Here is a 21,774-nt window from a genome sequence, read left to right as displayed (position 1 = left end):
GCCTTGAAACTGTGTCAGTGGTCCCTTGACACTGTGTGGGTGTTTCATCCTGCCAGTACATAGCAGTTATGTTTACTTGGCAATTCTTGCCTCAGAGTAATCCACCTCTAAAGCTCTGTTAGCAGGTAACCCATGTGACATGGCTTAGATGAGATCTTTGCCATCAGGTGTCAGTAATTTGTTTCTCGCTGCAGGGTTTGCCAGTGGAGTGTACAACTGCTCTCTCCATGTATAGCTGGGCCTTGCACACCCACAGCCAGACTCCTTAACATTCCTTCCTCTTCAGCACCAGCTTTTTTTTTCTTTCTTTTTTTTTTTGCCTGCCATTTTGTCATGACATGTGGCGTCCTGAGGGGTGAAAGACAAATTGAGGAAGGCTTATTAAATGTATATGCAGCTCAATAATTAACTCTAGGCAATTTACAGGAATCTCTGGGATCAGCAAAACTTGCCTCCACCTCAGCAGGGTTTATTGCAATCATTAAGTTTCCCCTGCACCAGGGGAGAATTAACAGCTGAGTGGGGGTGAGGGGTTCAGAGATTCTTATGTGTGTGCGTGTGCATGTGCAACCACATGTGCTAAGGATTTTGGGATCAGTCAATTAAACGGGTGTCAAATATTTGACAGTCTGTTGGGTGACTGTGCTCCTGTTGAGCCGGCTAGCAGAAAGCGTTAATGTACTTTAACACTCTCAAAGCGACTGAGGAAACCCCATTAAGTATTACTGGAGGGTCTTCGGCTCTGACTCCCATAGCAATCAAGCTCCCGTTTTTTAATCACATGCCAAATGCCTTTTATAATAACACATTTTAATTGATTGGCTTGGGAGACATTTCACTGCAAGTAAGTGGCAGAGCTGTTTTGGAAGCACTCCTGAAATGGAGGTCCATTCACCAACTTCAGCTCAGTAAGACTTTTTCATTGACAGGCCTGTCTCCTTGTTTTGACTGCAGGGTAGTGCGTCTCGGGGTGCCGCTTGCATCTTATTTATTAATCAGAGACTGAAAGGTGTGTAAAAATTATTCAGACTGCGTGCCAACGGTTAGAAGCTTCTTGGCATGGTGAAAATAGCTGATGATTCAGAATATATTTCCCTGTCAGCATAAATGTTGCAGTCAAAACTCGGGTCGGTTGCCAGAGTCTACTTGTCTGTTTCATAGCCTGCTATTTAATAGTTTGTGTATTGAATCTTAAGTGTGTGATTGCTAGACCGCAATACCACAATAGAAGTTGTCAAGAATTTATTAAGATGGAGTGATGGATGGATAGATATGAAGTTATATCTGTACAGTTAGGTTTAAGATATATTACATAATACCATGAGACCAAATAGTTAATATAAGTGCAGACACAGATAAAATGTGGATTTTATTATACCCACACAAAAAAAGCCCCAAAGATGATATCAAGAGTCCGTCATCAAGAAAATAAGCTATTTTAAGAAATAAGTGGCCCCATAAGCAAAAGAGGTCACCTTAACAGAACTATACTGAAAAATAACAATTAACAAAACCATATCCAATAAACTGACCAAGTCAAATGACAAACAACTCCACCAAACTATCTTTTTTTTTTTTTAAATGAAGAGACCAATTCTTTCTCATGTGAATACAGCAGATGGTTCTGTCCATTTGGCTGGCGTCTGCATTTAAACCTCTCTTAGCGCCCTATTTTGCTTAAGGAGCCACCGGGAAATTCAATTCAATATAAACCAAATTTGAATGCTTAATGATTTTGAATTCAGAGTAAACACCAAATAATACCAAATTAAATAAATCAAACTAATTGTTAGCTTCACAACTTCAGTGACAGCAAAAAGAACTTAAATGTAGCAGTGATGTGGGAGCGTAAAACCTTGGTTCAGTGTCTGGTTTATATGAAAGCGGAGTGTGGATGAATATTACGATTGTGTGCTTGTGGATACTGCAGCCACATAGTAAAACAAAACTGTTAATTCATACTGGGATGAATTTTTATTCTACAGTACCGTGAGGGGAAAAACGCTGAAGATTACAGCTGCTGAAAATCTGTGGTTTATTGATGTTTAGTTAATATTTCAAGATGTGATCAACATTTCTCGCACACTCCTTTTTCCTTTTCTCTTGTTCGATCGCCTCCCACCGTTTCTCCCCTTACATGCTGCTCTCTTCAGCATCTCTACCTATTTCCTTTTCTTTTTTCCCTTCTGATTCACCTTTCACTCAATTTTATTTCCTTTCCCCCAGCTACCTCCCTTTTCTCACTTGCCCTTGACACTCATTAACGGTAATATACCCTTCACCCTCTAACACTTTTCCTTTCCCTTCTTTCTTGTTCTAGGTCAGAGGAGGCAAATAAGGCTTTTTCAGCAGCAGTACAGATGCATGACGTTCTGGTGAAAGCCTGGGCCATGTGGGGCGACTACCTAGAGAACATTTTCGTTAAAGATCGTCAGCTCCACTTGGGAGTCTCTGCCATCACCTGTTACCTCCATGCTTGCCGTCACCAAAATGAGAGCAAGTCCCGCAAGTACCTCGCAAAGGTGATAAGAGAAGTGGGATGCTGGGGAGGGATTTGTATGATCATCTTGGTTGGTAAAACTCCTTGCAAAATGCTGATAATGGCAACATTTCTGTGGTTGCTTGTTTATCTCTTGATTTCAGTTGTCAATGTTTTGTTTGCTTGATAATGAAACCAGCAACCTTCCTGCCTAAAGCCATGTTTTGTTTTTTTACAACAGGGAGTCACTTTTCATTCTCTAGTTTCCTGACCTCATCTACCCCATACATTATTGCTGCCAATGAGAAGAAAGCCATTCTTTTTTCCACCTCTCAGGCTTAGCCATGGTTAAAAGTAGAGTAGTAATTTGATCGATTACAGTCTAGCAGCAGGGTAGGCTGCAGGGATGGGTTCCCACAGTAGATCGATGGTGGAGTGAAGGCCATCCTCTGGCACTTGGGGTCAACAGACTAATGGCATCCCCTGACACTCCAATCTCATGACCCTCTACATGAATTGACCTTTCTCTAACAGTCTGACCGATTTCCCCCATACAGCAACTCTGCAGGCAGTGCCTAGGAGGTAAAGAGATGGAACCTCTTGCTAACAACCATCCTACCTTCTTAAATGGACACTAACTCATTCAGTGTAGCCTCTCGAAAAGTTGCCACAGCACAGAGCCACCTTGGTGTGTGTGTGTAGATCGGCTGTTACTATTGATTTCTGTTTAAATAATTTAATGCCAGCTTCACCTTCATATTAAATGGGGGGTTTTGTTTTGTTTTGTTTTTTTCTGATGACCCCACCCATAAGTATTGTACTGCCAAAGTGGGTTGGCAGCGCTTACTCCTGATGGATGAAGCGAGATGACCAGTCATTATCAGTAATTATGCACAATCTGTGTACTCAGAAACAGGAAGGGGGGTGGGGGGATAATGTCTTCATCATAATGCACACACACAAGCTTACCAGGGGAGGAGAGATCACCACCACATGGTTCAGCTTTGATCATACTGAGGATTGCCAAGATGCACTTGTATATTGCTCTGCACAGCAATCGCCTGGTTAGTGGTAGCAATGTTGCACCTTGCGATTTGGTGTTTTGCAGTAGGTAAATAATTGTGACTGTTATTATTGACCTTTATGTGACCTTTTTCACATTTGTTATTTCTTCTCTCTCTGCCTCTGTCCTTTCTCCCCAACTATCTTTGACTTTCATCCCACCTTCTAACACCTTTTTTTTTTCCACCCGTAGGTCTTGTGGCTCCTCAGCTTTGACGACAAGAACACTCTGGCCGATGCTGTTGACAAGTACTGTATTGGAGTCCCACCCATCCAGTGGTTGGCATGGATACCACAGCTTCTGACCTGCCTGGTTGGATCAGAAGGAAAGCCTTTGCTTAACCTAATAAGTCAGGTGAGGCTTTTGCAAAACTCTATTTGTGCTTCAGTCAAAAATCTTTGTGGTCAGCTCTCAGTGGGTCTGGATGTTTGCTGCACCATCAATCTTAGTATTGCTTGGCTCTCTGTATGCATTTGGGGCAGCACATCTGGCTTAGTGTGTAAGCGTCAGTCCTTATGCACGTCTTTCTAATCAAGATAAATTAACTGCATTCACGCCAAAGTAGTCTCTCTCCTGCTTTCTATTTACCAAATTAAGCATCCAGATTCTTTTAGTGTCCCCTTTTACAACAATTTATTGGCTTCCACTAGTCCCTGGTGAATTGGTTTTTAAATTATTTGTTCAAGAAATGATTATGAAGTTAATATTGAATGCATCCGCACTGCAGGAACAGAGCTAGTAATTAAACCAAGGACTAATTTGCTTTGCTTAATGGAGTATTATTTCTGCACAATTTGAAGAGGGTGATCTTCAAAGAGTAGTCTGCTATAACAAACAGCCATCCTCTCAACAGAGCTGGAATGTTGTATGGAGGATGTGAGGGAAACTGTGAAGGAGGATAAAAAGACGAGAGTGAAAAGGCGAGGTTTTAAAGTGACTTTGATAAAGTTAAAAAGTGTCACACATTGGATAGCTGAATAAAAAAAACATACTTAGAGGTTAGAAGGAAAATATAATACAAAATGTATATAAACCCAAATCCAAGCATTTTATTAGAATTTAAATTGGCCTACATTGACAGGCCCCCTCTAGCCTTTGGGCACGTGTGTAGTAGCATCATAATCGCCATGTGAGTGTGAAGAAATGAAGATTGCTTTACTTTAGCAGTCTTTCTTACTTTTTTAGTATGCAGATTAAAAGGAAACATGTCACTGATGGCTGGTTGTTAAGCCCATTAAGAAATAGCATTTATGAAAGTCAGCCGTTAACCCTGTAAGACCCAACCCATCAAAAAATAGCCAGAAAATTCAGATTTTGGGGGAACTGAGATGTTTATTAACCCTTATGACAAAATCCACAAAAATGTTTTTGCTATATCATGTTGTGTATAATATATTTTTTATTATATATTTATTCAAAATTTTTATCGCATGTGATACATTGGGTGTTTTTGGCAACTTCTTGTTAACAACAATGTTAATTTTAGACAAACAAAAAACGGTTTTGTCCATAACATTTTGAAATTATGGCAAGTATTGATCATGTTGATGAAATAGAGTTCTCAGAAACCCATGTATCAATTGTGATACATATTATACAGTTAAATATAGGCCCAACTGTAGAAACTTGCTCCATTATTTTCATTTGCTTTAGTGTCTGTGGAGGTTCTTTGTTTTTTTATTTTTAAAGATGATTCTCATCCAAGAGGCTTCTTCAGTTCTAGAACAACTGATGGAAATCCCAATTATTTAAACCCTCATTTTCCTGTTTTGGTTTTTGGAAATCTTTTTAAAATATATTAGACCATGACACATGACTGATAAAAAGCTTAGCTTTAATGTCTCAGTTAACCCGAATCGCTTCTGTACGTATATAAAATGGATGTCAGTCTGTGACTATACAAATTCTCCTTCCATAGAGACTCACTTCTTCCTTTTGGTCCGCCTTTTCATGCTATTATGACTGAAGTGTAAAAGGTTGACACCCGTTTCTTCTCTGCCTCTTTTGTGTAAAGAACAAACCACATTTTAATGCATGGCATTCTTTATCCCTCTCGCCTGACTGAATTATTTAGAGTTTCTCTGTGGCGGCGGGATGTTTAAAAAAACGTATGTTGAAATATTGATGAAGGTGAGGAGAAGAGCGCCTGGGGGCAGGCGGGAAGATGAATCAGAAGTTAGCAGAGAATCTCAGCACCCCTTCCCACACATGCTCCCTCCCTCGTTGCCTGCACCGTGTCTGCCGTGCTCCCTCTTCCCCTTAGTTCACCTCAGCCGTGCCAAATTATGACATTTCTTATCTTCCCATTAGTGCGGTGATCTCTGGTTCCTCCTCTTCCTCTTTGCCTTCCTTCCTCTTTCATCTTTAATACAGCTGTTAGCTGACACTTAGCACTCCCTCTTCCACTTGCTCTTGACATCTCACTTGTCAGCTCCATATTGTACTTTTCATTTCAAGTCATTTTCTCTGTTTTAGGGACACTGAAAAAGAAAAATGTGAAAACAGGATATTTACTCTTTGTACAACATATAAAATTAGTAAATATTAGTGGGAATACTAATGTTGCTAGATATGTATAGTGTATGTAGTTCCCATGTATGTGTTTGTTTAAGAGCAAGGGTCACATTAAGTTGAGGAAGTGGAGAGTTTTTCCTAATTAAATAATCATTTGTTTGCCTTTATGACTTTATGAGACGTCTGAGATGTCTAGGCTTCCACCCAAAGCGGCCACAGCCTTTCACTACCTTGTTATTCCTGTCTCTCTCTCTTCCCCACCTTCGGGCCAGTGTAGAGTTATATTCCTTTTGGGAGCCACGTCTCTTGAAGATTTTCAGACCAGCTGAGATCTGGAACGGTTCTTTTGGTAACCTAAGGAAGATGTACAAGTGTGTGTTACATAGCCACAGGCTAATCCGTTTTCAACTTGAACTCAGTTTTATGTAATCATGATTTGTACAATCTGAGAATCTTTCTAAAGACAGCTAGATGTCACAGGAATGTGGGTCAAGCTAAAGAAAGCGTAGCGGTTCCAAAGTCCATTTATCCTCAGTCTTCTAGTCGTCTTCTGTCTCACTACTGTAGCCCTCTCTCTGTAACCACTGATCCTCGGCCCACCGTTAGCCACATTGAGCTTAGTTTTGTTGGATTTTTGGATCGATTCTTTTCTGCCCTGCAGGCAGCTACACTGCACTTTTAAAACAATTCTCCAATTTGGCTGTATTTGAAATGTTCAGCAAAACTGTGGCTAGGCTTGTTTTACTTTGGCATACAGTTTTTAATACTGTAAAAAAATTTAGTGAGGTTTGTCACAACTCATGTTCTGCCTTGAAGCGCTCACTTTGTGCTGTGACAGGGAGTATGTGTCATATATCAGTGTCAAGTTTACGGTGCTCATCAAAAGAGAGATTCCTTTACATTGCAATTTGCATGGGTTGTCATTCATTCTGGTGTTATTTGGTGAAATGTGACTTGAATTCAGACTGTAGCCACGGGAAAATGTGTGGATGGATGTTTGGTCAGAGGTTTTACTGCATGTTCAAGACTTTTAGGGTTTAAACAGTGTGAATCGAAACAAACACTTTTCATATCACCATCTGAGCTTTCAGATGCTGTTTGCACATTCACACCGCAGTCCTGAACTTTTCCAGACATCACCCAGCTGAGGTGCATGTGACCGCGCAAGTGTCCAACCTGCCAGCTTGTTAGTAAAACGTCTGTGCGATGTCAGATGATTCCTGTGTACAGTTAAAGGTTCAGTGCATTAACTGCAAGTGAGTGGACAATGTATGTGTTACCTCCTCCCTGAGAAAGGGCAACTGTGACAAAATAAGATTCTTTAGTTGAAGACTCACCTGAATCTTCTGTCACAAGTTAATGCGAACTGTATTTGCAAACTACAGGCTGAAGGAAAGGCTGAACTCTTTACCCCTGCAGTAAGGGCACCTGGTGGCTTTGTTATTGTGTTTTGCTGGCATGGTTTGGGTCTTGTTGTCAAAGTAAATCAATACAGAGCTGTTCTGAGTGATCGCCTTTATCCTAAGATGAAATATTCCTATGCTGGTGGGAGTACGGTCACCCATCCATAGGGTATGAGGGGTCACTGAATGCTTTCTTACACCCTATTTAACACCTTTGGTGTGTTTTTTTTTTTTCTTTTGTTTGTTTGTTTGTTTGTTTTTTTAAACTTCTTAGACAGTATTCCCTACCACTATTATTAAAACACCAAATGAGGGAAATGTCTTCTTAAGAAAATCAGTGTGACCAACTTTAAAAGCTAACTGAAGATCAGTCACATTGGTACATCGTAAGCTTTCACAAACACTGACTTGTCCCCCCCCCCCCAATAATTTGTCATCTGTCATGCGTATTCTCTCTCCAATGTATCCTGATAACATGGTGGATGTTCATATTAAAGATGGGCAGTGTCAAATTATGATGCCAGCACCTAGAATATGGTCATCTCAGTTATGTTAGATGACCAAACTATAGTCCCACTGACCTGCTGTTAAAAGCTTCTGTTTACAGGGGGCAGCCACTTAAAATAAAGTTGTCTTAAAGGGGGAGGGGCAAGGGGACTAAAACAGCTTGTTTGGGACAGAAGATGAACTGCAGGACTGCCCCAAGGCCCAGTAGAAGATTATAATGGGTTATTTTGAATTATGAATAATGTAAAGCTACTTTAAACAGCCAATCATGTAGTTTCATTATAAATGGAAGAATATAAGAAAACTATAACATCAAGAAGAATTTATTCCACATATCAATAGTTTGAGTTCACTGATTGTTTGTTTTTTAAAAACACAATACTTTGATGGTAGAATGGATGACTTAGTGGCTTAGTACAGATACATTTCATTTCATTTCATTCATTTCATTTATTTGTTCATTTTCAGGCACAACAAATACCTATATTGAACATAAAATGCACAAAACAAAAAACAAAAATTGCCTGAAAAAGGAGTGGGATGAAGAAAACTTATTAAATCCCACCCCTATACTCACTCATCAACAAAAAAAACAAACTTCCCGCAGCTACGCCCATCATTGCATACAGACCCATCAACAGCCCCGGGCACATACAAGCATCTAAACGGCAGCTCGCAAACAACAATTAGAGCCTTCATAACTGAATACAGAATATATAAATTATAAATTGCATTACCACAGGTAACAGGCAGTAATAACTACAAGTAACAAACACACATACATATACATGCATATATATCTACACACACAAGTACATATATGTACATACATACGCACACTTTTTTTTTTTTTTTTTTTTTTGGAATCCATACCAGCAATGGTAAGAGGACAGACATTACAGAGCACACTAAAAGCATCATTGAGTATACTGTGACCAGACCAACTGTTTGTAGAGAAATTTAAATCTATGAATATTTTTGCATTGTTTCAATTGTAAACTCAGACTGTTCCAGATTTTCACACCACATACAGACACACAAAAACCTTTACGGGTTGTTCGAGTTCTGGGTAATTTGAATTCTCCAAAGCGTCTCACATTATAAACCTTTTCTCGAATTTCAAATCTAGTTTGTAAATTTGCCAGTAAAAGTTTAGTAAAAGCTTTATACAAAATTATGGATGTATTGTAATTAACCAGATCCTGGAATTTAAGTAACTTTGCCTGAAGAAAGAATTTGTGAGTATGATCTAGATAACCAGCCTTGTGAATAATACGCAGTGCTCGTTTCTGTACTGTGACTAATGGATTAGTTGTATTTTTATATGTGTTTCCCCACACTTCCACACAATATGTAAGATATGGAAGAACCAGGGTACAGTACAGAGTACGAAGTGCATCTTTATCAAGGAATTGTTTCACTTTGTTCAAAACTGCGAGGCTTCTGGAAATTTTGGTTTTTATGTGTCTGACGTGGGGTTTCCATGAAATTTAAATAAAAGACGACCATTAAATTCACCTGGTGTATTACTTATCAAAGGATTTGCACCCCAGTAACTTAAAGGTAAATTTGCTGTGCGTTTAAAACTCATAGCCTCTTATGTCCCAACTTTGACCATTAACTCTTCTAGTGGTGTCAGTGACTTTTCTTGGAAGTCTTGAAGGCAGTTTCATCATCAGTCACATTGAGTTTTGTAGCTCAGCCATGACATGTTTTTAACTCCCCTAACTCCACTGACTCAAAGCTTCAAACACCCCCTCTGTAAGAGTACAGGTCTTTGGCAGTATCTGTATGATCTCTCTCTTTCACTCTCTCACCCTGACACATATAGGCATACAGTATCTCTCTGTCCCTCTCTCACTGTCTCTCTTTCTATCGCTTCCCTCTTTACCTCTATCCACACCCCTCTCTCTCCTTTGCAGTCCTTAGGGGGAGTCTTTGAAATGTAATCTGTGACCCTCTTTTATCTGCTAGGTGGGACGAGTGTACCCCCAGGCTGTCTACTTCCCCATCCGCACCCTTTACCTGACTCTCAAGATCGAGCAGAGGGAACGCTACAAAAGCGGTAAGTAAACAGTGCCTGTAGTGTGTTGCCTGATTTAGCACACTTTGAACAATAAAAGGTGGGTTTTGTTTGTTTGTTTGTCTGGTTTGTTGTTGTTGTTGTTGTTGTTTTTTTGTTTTTTAACAAGTCCTTATCTATTAATAATTTATCAGGACAGTGTTGAATTGGCCTCATCTTGTGTTTTCCCCACTTTTTTTGATTTTCTGCATTCTTCTAATCCATCATTTCTCCGTTGCTTTCTCCTCTTTTCCACTCTTTTCTCCCAGATTCATCTGGACAGCAGCAGCCCAGTTCAATTGGGGCCCAGCCTCACTCAGGGGCCTCAGACCCAGGGCCAATCAGGGCCACTGCCCCGATGTGGCGCTGCAGCCGTATAATGCACATGCAGCGGGAGCTACACCCCACACTGCTTTCCTCCCTGGAGGGCATCGTAGACCAGATGGTGTGGTTCAGAGAGAACTGGCATGAAGAGGTGAGGGAAAAATAGTAATAAAAGGTGCAGAACAGATTTTGCTGCAGCAGAAGATCAGAAGGCGAGAAAATATTACAGCTGCCATTGAGAATTTTCATGTATGACAGTTTGAACATCTTCTGTATATAAGGGTCATGTGAAACTCTAAAGCTAAGCATGTATGCATCACATAATGAGGTGCGTCTGTCCAAACTGAACTTGATGCACTTTTAAATAGTTTTAGCCTTGCTAAGCAGCTTCCACACACAGCAGCTATTCTGTTCTGTAGGGGAAGTCTGGCAGACGGTGATGCAGTAAGAGGGGAGAAGACAAGTGATGGATGGGTGCTGTGAGCGTGTAGGATGGGGCGAGGGATGCTATGAGTGTGTATCTGTGTGATTACCTGTGATGATCAGGGGCACTGGGCAGCAGCTGCAGGCTCTATGCATCATTCCACTGGGCAAGCAGGGGAAACATAGTCATTGCCTTCCTTCTTTCCCTCAATTTGGTCACATTGCTGCATCTTTTTTTTCCTGAGGAAATGACTTATGTCTAAGTCTGTAAGAAGGACAGGATGTCTCTAATAATTCCCATATCATTACAGCATTTCTTTATTCTCTTTTCTTCCTTCTTCTCTCTACAGGTTTTAAGGCAGCTTCAGCAGGGCCTGGCAAAATGTTACTCAGTGGCCTTTGAAAAGAGTGGTGCAGTGTCTGATGCCAAGATCACACCCCACACACTCAACTTTGTCAAGAAGCTCGTTAGCACCTTTGGAGTCGGCTTGGAGAACGTTTCCAATGTTTCCAACATGTTCTCCAGCGCTGCCTCTGAGTCACTGGCCCGCCGGGCCCAAGCCACAGCCCAGGATCCTGTTTTCCAAAAGATGAAGGGACAGTTCACAACAGGTTGGTTGGCTTTTATAAATACTGTCAAATAGAGCTATACAAAAAGGCAAAACACTGAAGAAGTTTTTGTTTGAGGTTGTTTCTCCATGTTTACATTCAGTTTCAGTTTTCAAGCTTCGTCAGAGCCATTGAGTGAATATGAAAAGACGTAAAATGTGTGGGGGGGGGGGGCTGTTTTGTGAGAGTATGACAAGGTGTGACAAGTGGCCACGTAGTGAAACCAACAACACCTCCTAGCTCTCCTCACTGAAGCCCCTCACCAGACACCAGCCGCCCTTCAGCAAACAAAAGCAGCACTTGTGCGACTGTACGTCTATACTCATTTAAATGATAAGTCAGGTGTATGGCTGGCTTTTGTAACAGTATATTGAACCGGTCACATTATATCTACACAGACACTCGTGCAGCTCATATCTGTGCTAGAGCAGGCTGCCGCTGTCGCTCAGAGCAGCTGGAGCACTGGCTCTCTACAATGTAATTAAAGTTTCCAAGTAGATGATTGGATTTTAGGGAGGGATTGGGGCTGGTGACTGGTCAGAGAGGTGTTTGCATGTGTGTCTGTCTGTGCCTTTATTACACTGCATGTACACACGCCCACGTCGGGTTTGATTATACACAAGGCAGCAGCATTTCTATTCTAAGCTTGTGCAGCATTGCGGTGATGATATCAACAACTCGTCAAAGTTTGATGACTTAAAGCAGAAGACTTGTTTTCCTCCTGCTCTTTTGGAAGCTGCAAAACATTTCAAGTTCTCTCTGGTTTCATTGGGGGTTTTCAAAACTCTGTAAAACCCTCTATCAACTTATTGAAATACCCTGTAATGAACAACTTTATTTCTTTCGAGGGTTTTATATGAGGGTGAAGCCGGTTTTCAGTTCAGGTTTTACAGACCACAAAAAGTTGAGTAAAATTTCTTTCCATAAAATTGTGTTGGTTAAACAAGGCATTTTACTGAAATGTAAATGTTTCATAAGTAGTCAGGTGCTTTGTTGTTGAAACTTGTACTGGCTGTGTTGTTGTTGAGCATTGTTTACCAGGTGTCTGCTGTGCCAAAACTAAATCTAGCTCATACAGTATTGGCACAAGTAGGTGAATTAAAAAGTCTGCTTTCTCTTCTGCTGCTGTAGCATAATGATAAAACATTTTTCCTGATATATAGTGGTTGGCATTTTTGTTCTTGTTATAGAAAACTTACAGAGGAATAGATTTGGTTGTGAATTACTAACATAAATAACTACTGTCAGTGTGGATTCACTAAAGTCCTCTGATACAGCAGCAATGAAAAGAATTTACTGAATTTGTCCAGTTGCATCTTTTTTTTTTGTTTTTATCTTTTGTTTTTTTTGTCTGTATTTTGTTTTACTTGATGGCAGACCTCCAGTTACAGGCACATTAATGTCAAATAGAATGCCATAATTGAGATGGCCCATTAACAGCTGAATTCTAGACAGCATGTAGTTTATTTCTTATAATTCCCTATTTTTTTATATCCTGGAGCCTTGGAAAATTCGTTCTACTTTCCTGATGTTTTCTCTGAAGTGCTTAGACATGGACACTAATGGCTTGAATGAGACTCTGCAACAAGAGGAAGTCTCTGATCTTTTCCCAGTTATGGATTAACACATTTAAAAAGACGAATTCCTGTCATGCACTGTGTATGCTTATAAGGCAGTAAATGAAACCTGTGGTCAGTTTTTGGCCTGCGTGTTCAGATTCATGTGAAAGCTGTGGAATGCAGCGAGGCAGGTGCTGTTTTATTTTAGCCAAGACCCCCTCTGAGACATTACCTCAAAACAATCATTCTCCTGTTTTTTTGGAAGCCACGTGTCTGTTTTCCCGTGTTACATAAGGGAGTTGAACCACAGTTCAAACATGGACCATCTGCAAGACCCCTCCAGGTTTCAGTGTTCACATAAACCTTTGTGTTTTCTTCTGCTTTCTTTCTGAATTGCATCCACAGTAAACTCGCGCCTCCTTTTATTTGTTGCATTTCCAAACAACTCCTCCTGCCTGCTCTTTAGTCTCATCTGCTATTCCCGTTTAACTAGTACTGAGCCTGGCCAGTGCGGCTAATGTGTTTGGCCCTGAGACCGAGGACAAGGAGAGCGAGTGCATGAAAAGCAGCTGGGGGAAAATGTCTTCTTACTAAAACTGAATAAGAAGTAGTAATGCAGGCTAACCAGACCTGATGAACATAGAAAATGACCGAGATTAATACGCATGATGGAAGAAGAGAGAGGAGAAAACTAATGTGAAGTCGGTGAGAAACCATGAAGACAGGTGTGGTGGCTTTGGCGGGTAAAAGCTCGGGAGCTGTGTACAGACTGATTGAATGAACAACACAAACAAGACCGAGCTCAGACTCAGAATGAGCACTTTGATGATGAATCTTACCAGATGTTACGGCGCCAGCTGTGCTCACGCAGCTAGGCGTCACCAGGGCTTCTGCCTCGCAGGGTGCCTGCCGACCGTCACTAGACAGCTGTCCCCACGGCTACGCGGGAGCAGGGCCGACAGAGACCGAAACCACACAAGCCCTCCAGAGTGGAACAAACAGGGTTTACGGAACTGCAGAGCAGCCAAGCTCCCATTCCCTGCACCACGTTAGTGGCTCACTCGCTTTCACAGGGTTTGTGGGCCGGAAAATATGGGTTTATGTGTGCACATATAACATTTGGCAGCAGGGAGGCATTCAAATCCAATTACGAAGAATGCTATTTGCATGAGTTACTGTTTTAGCAGTGGATCTTTTCCAGAGACCTTTGTTAGAAAAGGTTTTTTGTTTTGTTTTTTAATATATTTAAAACAAAAACACACACATTTCCTGGATTTTGAATTTTTTTGCCTCTTGGTTAGACTTAAAGAGTTAAATCTAAGTGTTATGATTAAATTGAACAGTTTGGCTTAGCACCTGTGTAACTTTATATAGTCTTTAGTGAGAAGTCTTAAGTGTAAACATACTGCATGTTGGTGACCTCTGAAACCTTTAAAACTTTAGCTCACCAGTCTGCCATAAGAAAGCAGAATTTACTCGCTACAGAAAAGTCAACCAGGCACAAGCCAGGGCCAGGACAGTACATGAAGAAATGATGGTTCTGTATAGAAAGGTGGCCCACCTCCAGCTCCACAATCTATAACCTGGCTTCAGCAGTGTAGACCATCTGGCACAGCCAGGTAAGGCAGAATAGCAGCACTGACTTCTACACACAGGTCAGAGAACAGCCTGGCTACTTTCCACACTGCACTCTTTTTCTCAGCATCCTATTCCCCACCAAGCAGGGGTCAAATATAAGTTCAGGGGGACTGAAAATAATTCCCTTATCCACTCACTTTCAGTATTGCACCCGGTACAGAGCAAACGTTATTTCTCAGCAACAGACTCTACTTACATTGTCGGCACACATCTGAGGAGCAGGATTTAAATACAAAAGGAGGGAATATGTCCACTCTTAAAATTGGCGTAATCACAGTTTGTACAACTTGTATCTTGTTTGCCTTTTAATGACGGCCTGCAAATGACACTAAATATTTCCGATTTGGATCTTAGTCAAAATGAGTAATGCGTCGATTTTTTATCGATAGTCTCTGTTCGTATAGTCTCTGTTCACACATTGAGTCCTAAACATAATGCAGATGACTACCACATTGAAGCAGTTAAATTTTATAATGAAAGGTGAGATGTTAATCTCTGATTCTATCAGGAAAAGTATTAGATGGCTCATGTATGATAACATGTTAAACGCTAAGCTTTTTCATTCATTTTTTTAAATGAATTGTGACGGTTCTCCAGTTTTAAACAGAGGGAATGTTTTATATTTGATGAAGATGGAGTGAAATTACTGTATTTCCTCATGGCTTTGAAACAGTGGCGCGTGCCTCACCTTTTCTATTTGTAAGCATTATACACTTTTATGGTGCTGAATTGTTGTCGGTCTGCAATTTTCACAGGACTGTTTCAATTTTACCTCTCAAGTCAGGTGAATTGCAGGCGGACAGATAGCGAAATAGGGCCACTCCGAAAAGAACATTGGCTGTTTTAAAGGGCTTATTTAAAGTATTAGGAGGAGAGATTGAACGGGTTTGAAATGGCAAGGCCTTGCAGTTTCATGGATTCATTATAACAGGCGGCACAACAGGGTGTACTGAAATAGGAGAGGTAGTCGAGTGCACATCTGTGTGTGTGTATGTGTGTGTTCGTGTTTCAGAATTGTCCTAGGGGCTTTACTCTAAAATGGAAAACCTGTTTGGCTCACTTCCCCTCCTTCCGTTGTTATTGCTGCAGCTCATCTCAATATGTTATGTGCAATATGAGTTGTGACTTGAAACAGGAATTTAATACTTCAAGACTCTCATTTTTATGGCACTAATTTAATCAGCTCCTGGCCTCCGACAGGGAGTTTTAAGTCAATAGAGCAAACAGTTCTCCTTGTGCTGCCATGAATAACTTATCTGTGACGTTCCCTTAAGCAAGGCACTGCTGGAGTGGAGTGGGCAACAGTGCAACATAATATTTAAAAAGGCCGTTTCCCAGATGTAAATGTGTGTTACCTCTGCCTTGCCGTAGGCCATAAGAGTAAAACAAGGTGTTTTTAGTTACTGGATTAGAACAACACCCAGATCTTACTGCAATTAATCTTAATATGTGGTTTCAAAGAGACCTTGCAAACACTGAAATGTCATTTGATGTATAAGCTTTGAAATATATTTTCTTTTTTTATTCTTAGTTATGTTTTACGTTGCTTTGAGTAGGAACGTCCTCAGAGCGCAAATTGGTCTCTAGTTTCTAGCTTTAGCGAACTTTTAAAAATGATTTTACATTTTTTGTATATAGGTGGTTAAAGGTCACACACACGGAAACTGCTCAGTTTTACAGTCTTGTCCTGCTGGTGATGTAAAGCGGGTCCACTGGAACACTTAAGGGATTAATGTCTTGCCGAAGGGGGAATTTGAGGGTAGTTCATTTAGGAGGAACAACTGTAACATACTCCTTTTTCCCCCATGCACACATGCAGATTATATCGGACCACTTTCAGAGGTTGCATGTGGTTTTATACAGTTATACAGTTAACATCAAATTGTCAAAGGACCTGTTGTTTAAAAGCTGCTTTCACTACAAGTCAAGGTTTTTTTCTGTTTTGTTTGTTTGTTTTTGTTTTTTTATGAATGGGTATAGGAAATAACTATTCTCCATCCTTACAGACTTTGACTTCAGTGTGCCAGGCTCCATGAAGCTTCACAATCTCATCTCCAAGCTAAAGAAGTGGATCAAGATTTTGGAGGCGAAAACCAAACAGCTGCCCAAGTTCTTCCTCATTGAGGAGAAGTGTCGCTTCCTCAGCAATTTCTCTGCACAGACAGCTGAAGTTGAGATTCCGGGCGAATTCCTAATGCCCAAACCCACACACTACTACATCAAGATTGCAAGGTACATCATTATTCTACACGGGTGCAGCCGGGCTAATAAGCACATGTGGAATTTGCTGTAGTCATGGTTGGTACTTAGTAAATTATTTAAGTGGCTAACGATTGTCAGATTGACCTGTTTTTACTGGAGCTTCCCCCCCGGGGATTTTATCCTGATCTTAAAGCCTTTCATTTTAAATTCTGGCTTCCACATGTACTCCAGTGCCATTCTTGTATCGCAGTTGTTCCTACCCTTCCTCTCTCCCACACTGTTTAATGCTCTGATTCTGTTCCTCTGAAACGCTGTACAGATTCATGCCCAGAGTGGAAATTGTTCAGAAACACAATACCGCGGCACGCCGTCTCTACATCCGCGGCCACAATGGAAAGATCTACCCCTACCTGGTGATGAATGATGCCTGCTTGACTGAGTCACGTCGAGAGGAAAGAGTCCTGCAGCTTCTCCGGCTCCTAAACCCTTGTCTTGAGAAGAGAAAGGAGACCACCAAGAGGCACCTCTTCTTTACTGGTATGACTAAAATGAGGCATGGGCGCATTTTAGGAATAGAAAGGGGATGATTTTGTTTAGAGATTTGCTGATTGTGAAATTGTGGCTCGATACTGATGTTTAAAATAGTATTTTGGCTGGTAACTAATCCCAATAATTTTTCCTGTTAGTTGTTATTTTCCTCCTTAGTGCCAGGAAAACAAAGACATCTTCAATTTTAAAATAAGTGGCCTTCATATAAATACTATGAAAACAGAGACATAAAAACATGTAATCTTATGTCTTGTCAGTATATCATTATCAGTCAACATGGCCAATATTGGAAAATACTGCTTTTTAACCAATTTCTTCGAGTATCTTTATGTGAGGAGATTACATAAGAGGTTTGCCTCTCTGCAGATGTTTGTTTTACACATTTATTTGCTCATTGGTGTCTTTAAGGGGAAATCTGCACACAACATTAAACAGCCCAAACCAACCCAGTTCCTTCAAACATGAATTGCTGGTATTGATTTGATTTGAGGTGTCACTGCATGTAAATGTTTGGACTGCTTCTACTGTGTGACCTGTGCACAGCCTTTTACCTTCTTTGACCCTGCTTGGTGTTGACTGAAGGCACGCCTTCAGTGTTGTTTTTCCCAAACTCCAGAGTATTTTAGCTGCAGGTTTATGGTTTCCAATGGTAACTCGGAGTTTATCTAGCAAGCGGAGACAAATATTTACAGTTTCTGCGTCACTCATGTGGCTGTGTTCCCATCACTGCCTCCCACTTATTTTTCTCTCTTGTGCTTCTTTCTATTTTACTTCCTTCCTCTGCTCTCCTTTGCCTGTTTTCCACCTTTTTTTCCTTCATCCTTCTTCCATCTCTTCAGTGCCCCGAGTGGTGGCAGTGTCGCCTCAGATGCGGCTAGTTGAGGACAATCCTTCATCTCTGTCACTGGTAGAAATCTACAAGCAGCGCTGTGCCAAGAAGGGCATCGAACATGACAACCCTATCTCCCGGTACTACGATCGCCTGGCCACTGTGCAGGCTAGAGGCACACAAGCTAGCCACCAGGTAACTGTGTTGTGGTACTGTTCTGCATTAACATGCATCCAGAGTGTCTGATTTGAAATTTCACATCACACTTGAGCTAAACTTAACTTTTAATCATCTAAGGGGAAAATTGTTTTCAGCTCTGTGGGTATTTTTAAATAATTGATATTAAATGATTAATGTAGCATAAGAAATGCACTAATTTCTCAGCCTGAAAAGAAACCCTCAAACCCCAAGTTAATTTGAAAATCTGCAATTGTTGAGATTTCAGTTTTCCCTGGATGGGGAGGATTTTCTCTAAAAAGTGATGAAATAAAGTGAAAAGAACAAATTGATTTTGCAAGCTGTTATGTCATCTAATTGCATATTAGATTGTTAGCTCTTGGGTTCAGCCTGACTCTCTCCTACACCTGCTGAGCTTAATGCACACTTAAAACGCAGGCAGATCTATAGGGGAGCATGCCTATAACGTTGAAGATAAAGGTGGGGTTAGGCTGCATGCTGACCCTTGTGTTATCTAGAGAGAACTGAATTCATGTCTGATGCACTGAGAGAGCATGGATCCCCCCTACACGCTTAGCTGAGGCTAAAGTAATCAATAGAGCTGTCTTCAAGGAAAGCAATTTTAATCAACCTATTATAGGGGTTCAAATGGGGAACTGAAGAGGGCAGCTAATATTACGTGAAGGTCTCACAATGGAGCCGGTTGTTTCTGTGAGTAATTTAAGGCATGCAGCATTCATGAAATGCCGTATCACAAAATGCTAGCCTATGGTCTTCCCTCAAAACCACTGTGACTTTATGAAATAGCTGCCAAATACACATTGAGAAGGCTTTACAGTTTTAAGCCAAGACCTGAAGCAATGATAAAGTAATCACCACAGACCGACTGCAACAGTATGGTTTGTGATCCTGATTGAGCTGTGCACAAGTTGAGCCACTCACTGGCCATCCCCTCTCAGCTAAGGGAGGAAAAATGATGACAGGTTAGCCGAGCAAGCTAGCCTCCGTTTGGGTTGTTAGCTGCAGCCATGATTAGTGAAGTGTTGCTTCTTCACTTTGGGAAATCTTTTGCTCTTCAGGATGCAAGCATTGCCACTTAACACTAGCACTAACAGTATTAGTACTGTGAGCTCGTGTAGAACTGAAATGTTGGAAACAAAGTGCTAGTGTCCCAGTGGTGCGCTCAAAACCTTTGAAAGTTGAGTTTAGTGCCCAATTGCCAACAGAGTTCTTGAGATTTGAGAAGTGGTTTTCGAATGACATCCCACACTATGTCACTCTGTTAAATGAGGGAGGGGGTTCCTAACATGGGCAGCCTCTCCTAACATGGCCATCGCTGAGCTTGCTGATGGGGTCACATAGGAGACGTTCCCATAGTCAGATAACGCTATTAAAGAGAACCCACTAAAACCTCTGGTGCAATTCATAATGATGGCAAAAGACAATTGATGTATCAAATAAAGAAGACCCTGCCCAACTAACCTCCAATCCTTGTTCATGGTATACTTCCAGGTCCTGAGGGACATTCTCAAAGAGGTGCAGGGCAACATGGTTCCCCGCAGCATGCTGAAGGAGTGGGCTCTCCACACATTCCCCAACGCCACTGATTACTGGACGTTCCGAAAGATGTTCACCATCCAGCTGGCCCTCATTGGTCTGGCAGAGTTCATGCTCCACCTCAACAGACTCAACCCTGAGATGCTGCAGATAGCACAGGTGGGAAATGCACGCAAACACACACAAACAGCAATGTGTTGGACTTCCTATGAAGGAGAAAGTGAAATCAGTTTGACAGGGGCAAATTCAATAGATATACACACTCTTAGATGCATTAATAGATCTCCATTACCCTCTCCATATCAGACTGTATGAATTACCATTCTCCCCCATGACATTCACGCTAGGCCTATCAGTCAGCCAGCCGCTGTCAATGCAAAGGATGTTTTGACAGAGCGTTATATTCAGTCCCACTGCTCAGCTATCAAAGACGTTTCAATTTGAAGAGGCCATGTTTGTGTGCGCTTCCACACATCTGTCTGCTGCTCAGGGTCTGCAGGCGGCTTTCTCAAAGTCATTATTAAAGATGATTGTGTCAGTCGGCCACCCCTCCCCTCTGATCCTAATCGGCCTTTGCTGACAGGCGTTCCTCCGGGCAGCTAAGCACTAGTATTAAGCCCCCTTTCTGCCTGTTCCACTCCACAGATCCCATTAGACACAGGCGGATTTTAGTGCGAAGAGTGTATGCACATATAAACACACACACAAACTGAGAGTGTATGTGCAAGGACGGGACATCACAACCCGCGGCAGTGCCTCATCTTGACTAAATAAAGACCGTATTTTACTTAAGGTTGACTCATATAGAGCTCAATTAGGAATCAGCACCAAGCATACTGCTAAACAATGTTTATAGGTCCTTAATTCAGTTATAAGCCCAAATTTAACTACACATCAACAACAAGTACAAACACCACAGGCAGTGTGGCATCTTCACTGACACTGAATATAAATTGGAGGGCGTGGTGCTTAATAAATTCGCTATTTGTCAGTCAGATCACTTGTATCATCACCCTGGAACAGCTCCACCAGTCACAATGACACATGACATCAACAGCTCAATAAACGAACAGGGGCTTCTCAAGGAAATTATATTATTTTCTGGATGGTGCAGAGCAGCACAGTGGGCGTGTGCCATTATTGAGCTCATACAGTGACGATAGAAATGGACGTCAATGGCAGCATTTTTACGACAGAACAACGTAAAAATGAGCCAGTCTTAATGACATTTGAGCCATTATTTCATCATTATAGTTTGCAGGCAAAGGTTGTATCCAGATATCAACAATAACCCTCCTCCTTTTCTTAACATGCATCTTCATTTTGCACCAGAATATCACAAATCATCCAATATGATACTTTTCACCATTGTGGGAAAAAAGGGTCAGTAAAAGCATCCCATCATGCCTTGAGAATTAGTTGAATTTCCTTATAGTGTTAAGTGTCTTCACTCTTTGGCATTTGTTGTGGAATTTGTCCACTGAGGTTTCTCACCGTCAAGCCCGCAGCCCCGAGTCACTTCACGTTGCACAGTAATGTTGCATCATTCCTTTCACACCGGCCTCTAAATGAAGCCATCGCTGACCACTAGTCTGGTGCTTTAGCATTCTGAGCGCTGCCTTCACAGCCAACAGTCTGCAGGCTTATCTGTGCCTTCTGGGAGTTGCTGGTGTCTCAGCCCACTGCCTCTAGGCCCTCTGCTGGGGCTTGGAGGAGCAAATGAAATGTAGGTGAGGGGGGGTGTTAAGGAGAAAGAGGGAGGGAGGGAAGAGGCCAGACAGAGGAGGAGGAGAGCAAGCACGAGCTGGAATGAAATGCTCTGCTATAAAGCTGTCAGAGCTACTCACTTTTTCATATAAGGGAGCTTATCTTTCCTGGA

The 21,774-nt window shown here is 41.4% G+C and overlaps 1 protein-coding gene across 3 annotated transcripts in view; it reads left to right on the top strand.

The window, feature by feature from the left end:
* Positions 1–21,774, top strand: part of trrap (transformation/transcription domain-associated protein) — an 87,678-nt gene that overhangs the window by 62,020 nt on the left and 3,884 nt on the right. For all 3 annotated transcript variants that reach the window (XM_085284013.1, XM_085284011.1, XM_085284012.1), the window contains 9 exons: positions 2,321–2,522; positions 3,735–3,896; positions 9,941–10,031; positions 10,298–10,503; positions 11,126–11,387; positions 16,588–16,813; positions 17,103–17,320; positions 18,172–18,356; positions 19,851–20,054. In XM_085284013.1, the coding sequence (XP_085140139.1) occupies positions 2,321–2,522; positions 3,735–3,896; positions 9,941–10,031; positions 10,298–10,503; positions 11,126–11,387; positions 16,588–16,813; positions 17,103–17,320; positions 18,172–18,356; positions 19,851–20,054 (1,756 nt within the window). The remainder of the gene's footprint in view (positions 1–2,320; positions 2,523–3,734; positions 3,897–9,940; positions 10,032–10,297; positions 10,504–11,125; positions 11,388–16,587; positions 16,814–17,102; positions 17,321–18,171; positions 18,357–19,850; positions 20,055–21,774) is intronic.

This window comes from Mchenga conophoros, linkage group LG8, assembly GCF_057382185.1.
Source record: "Mchenga conophoros isolate Kocher_MC1m ecotype Shallow Benthic linkage group LG8, M_conophoros_male_GT1.1, whole genome shotgun sequence".
Taxonomy (NCBI): domain Eukaryota; kingdom Metazoa; phylum Chordata; class Actinopteri; order Cichliformes; family Cichlidae; genus Mchenga; species Mchenga conophoros.
The sequence above is the reverse complement of the archived record's forward strand: the minus strand, read 5'-3'. Positions and strand labels throughout refer to the sequence as shown.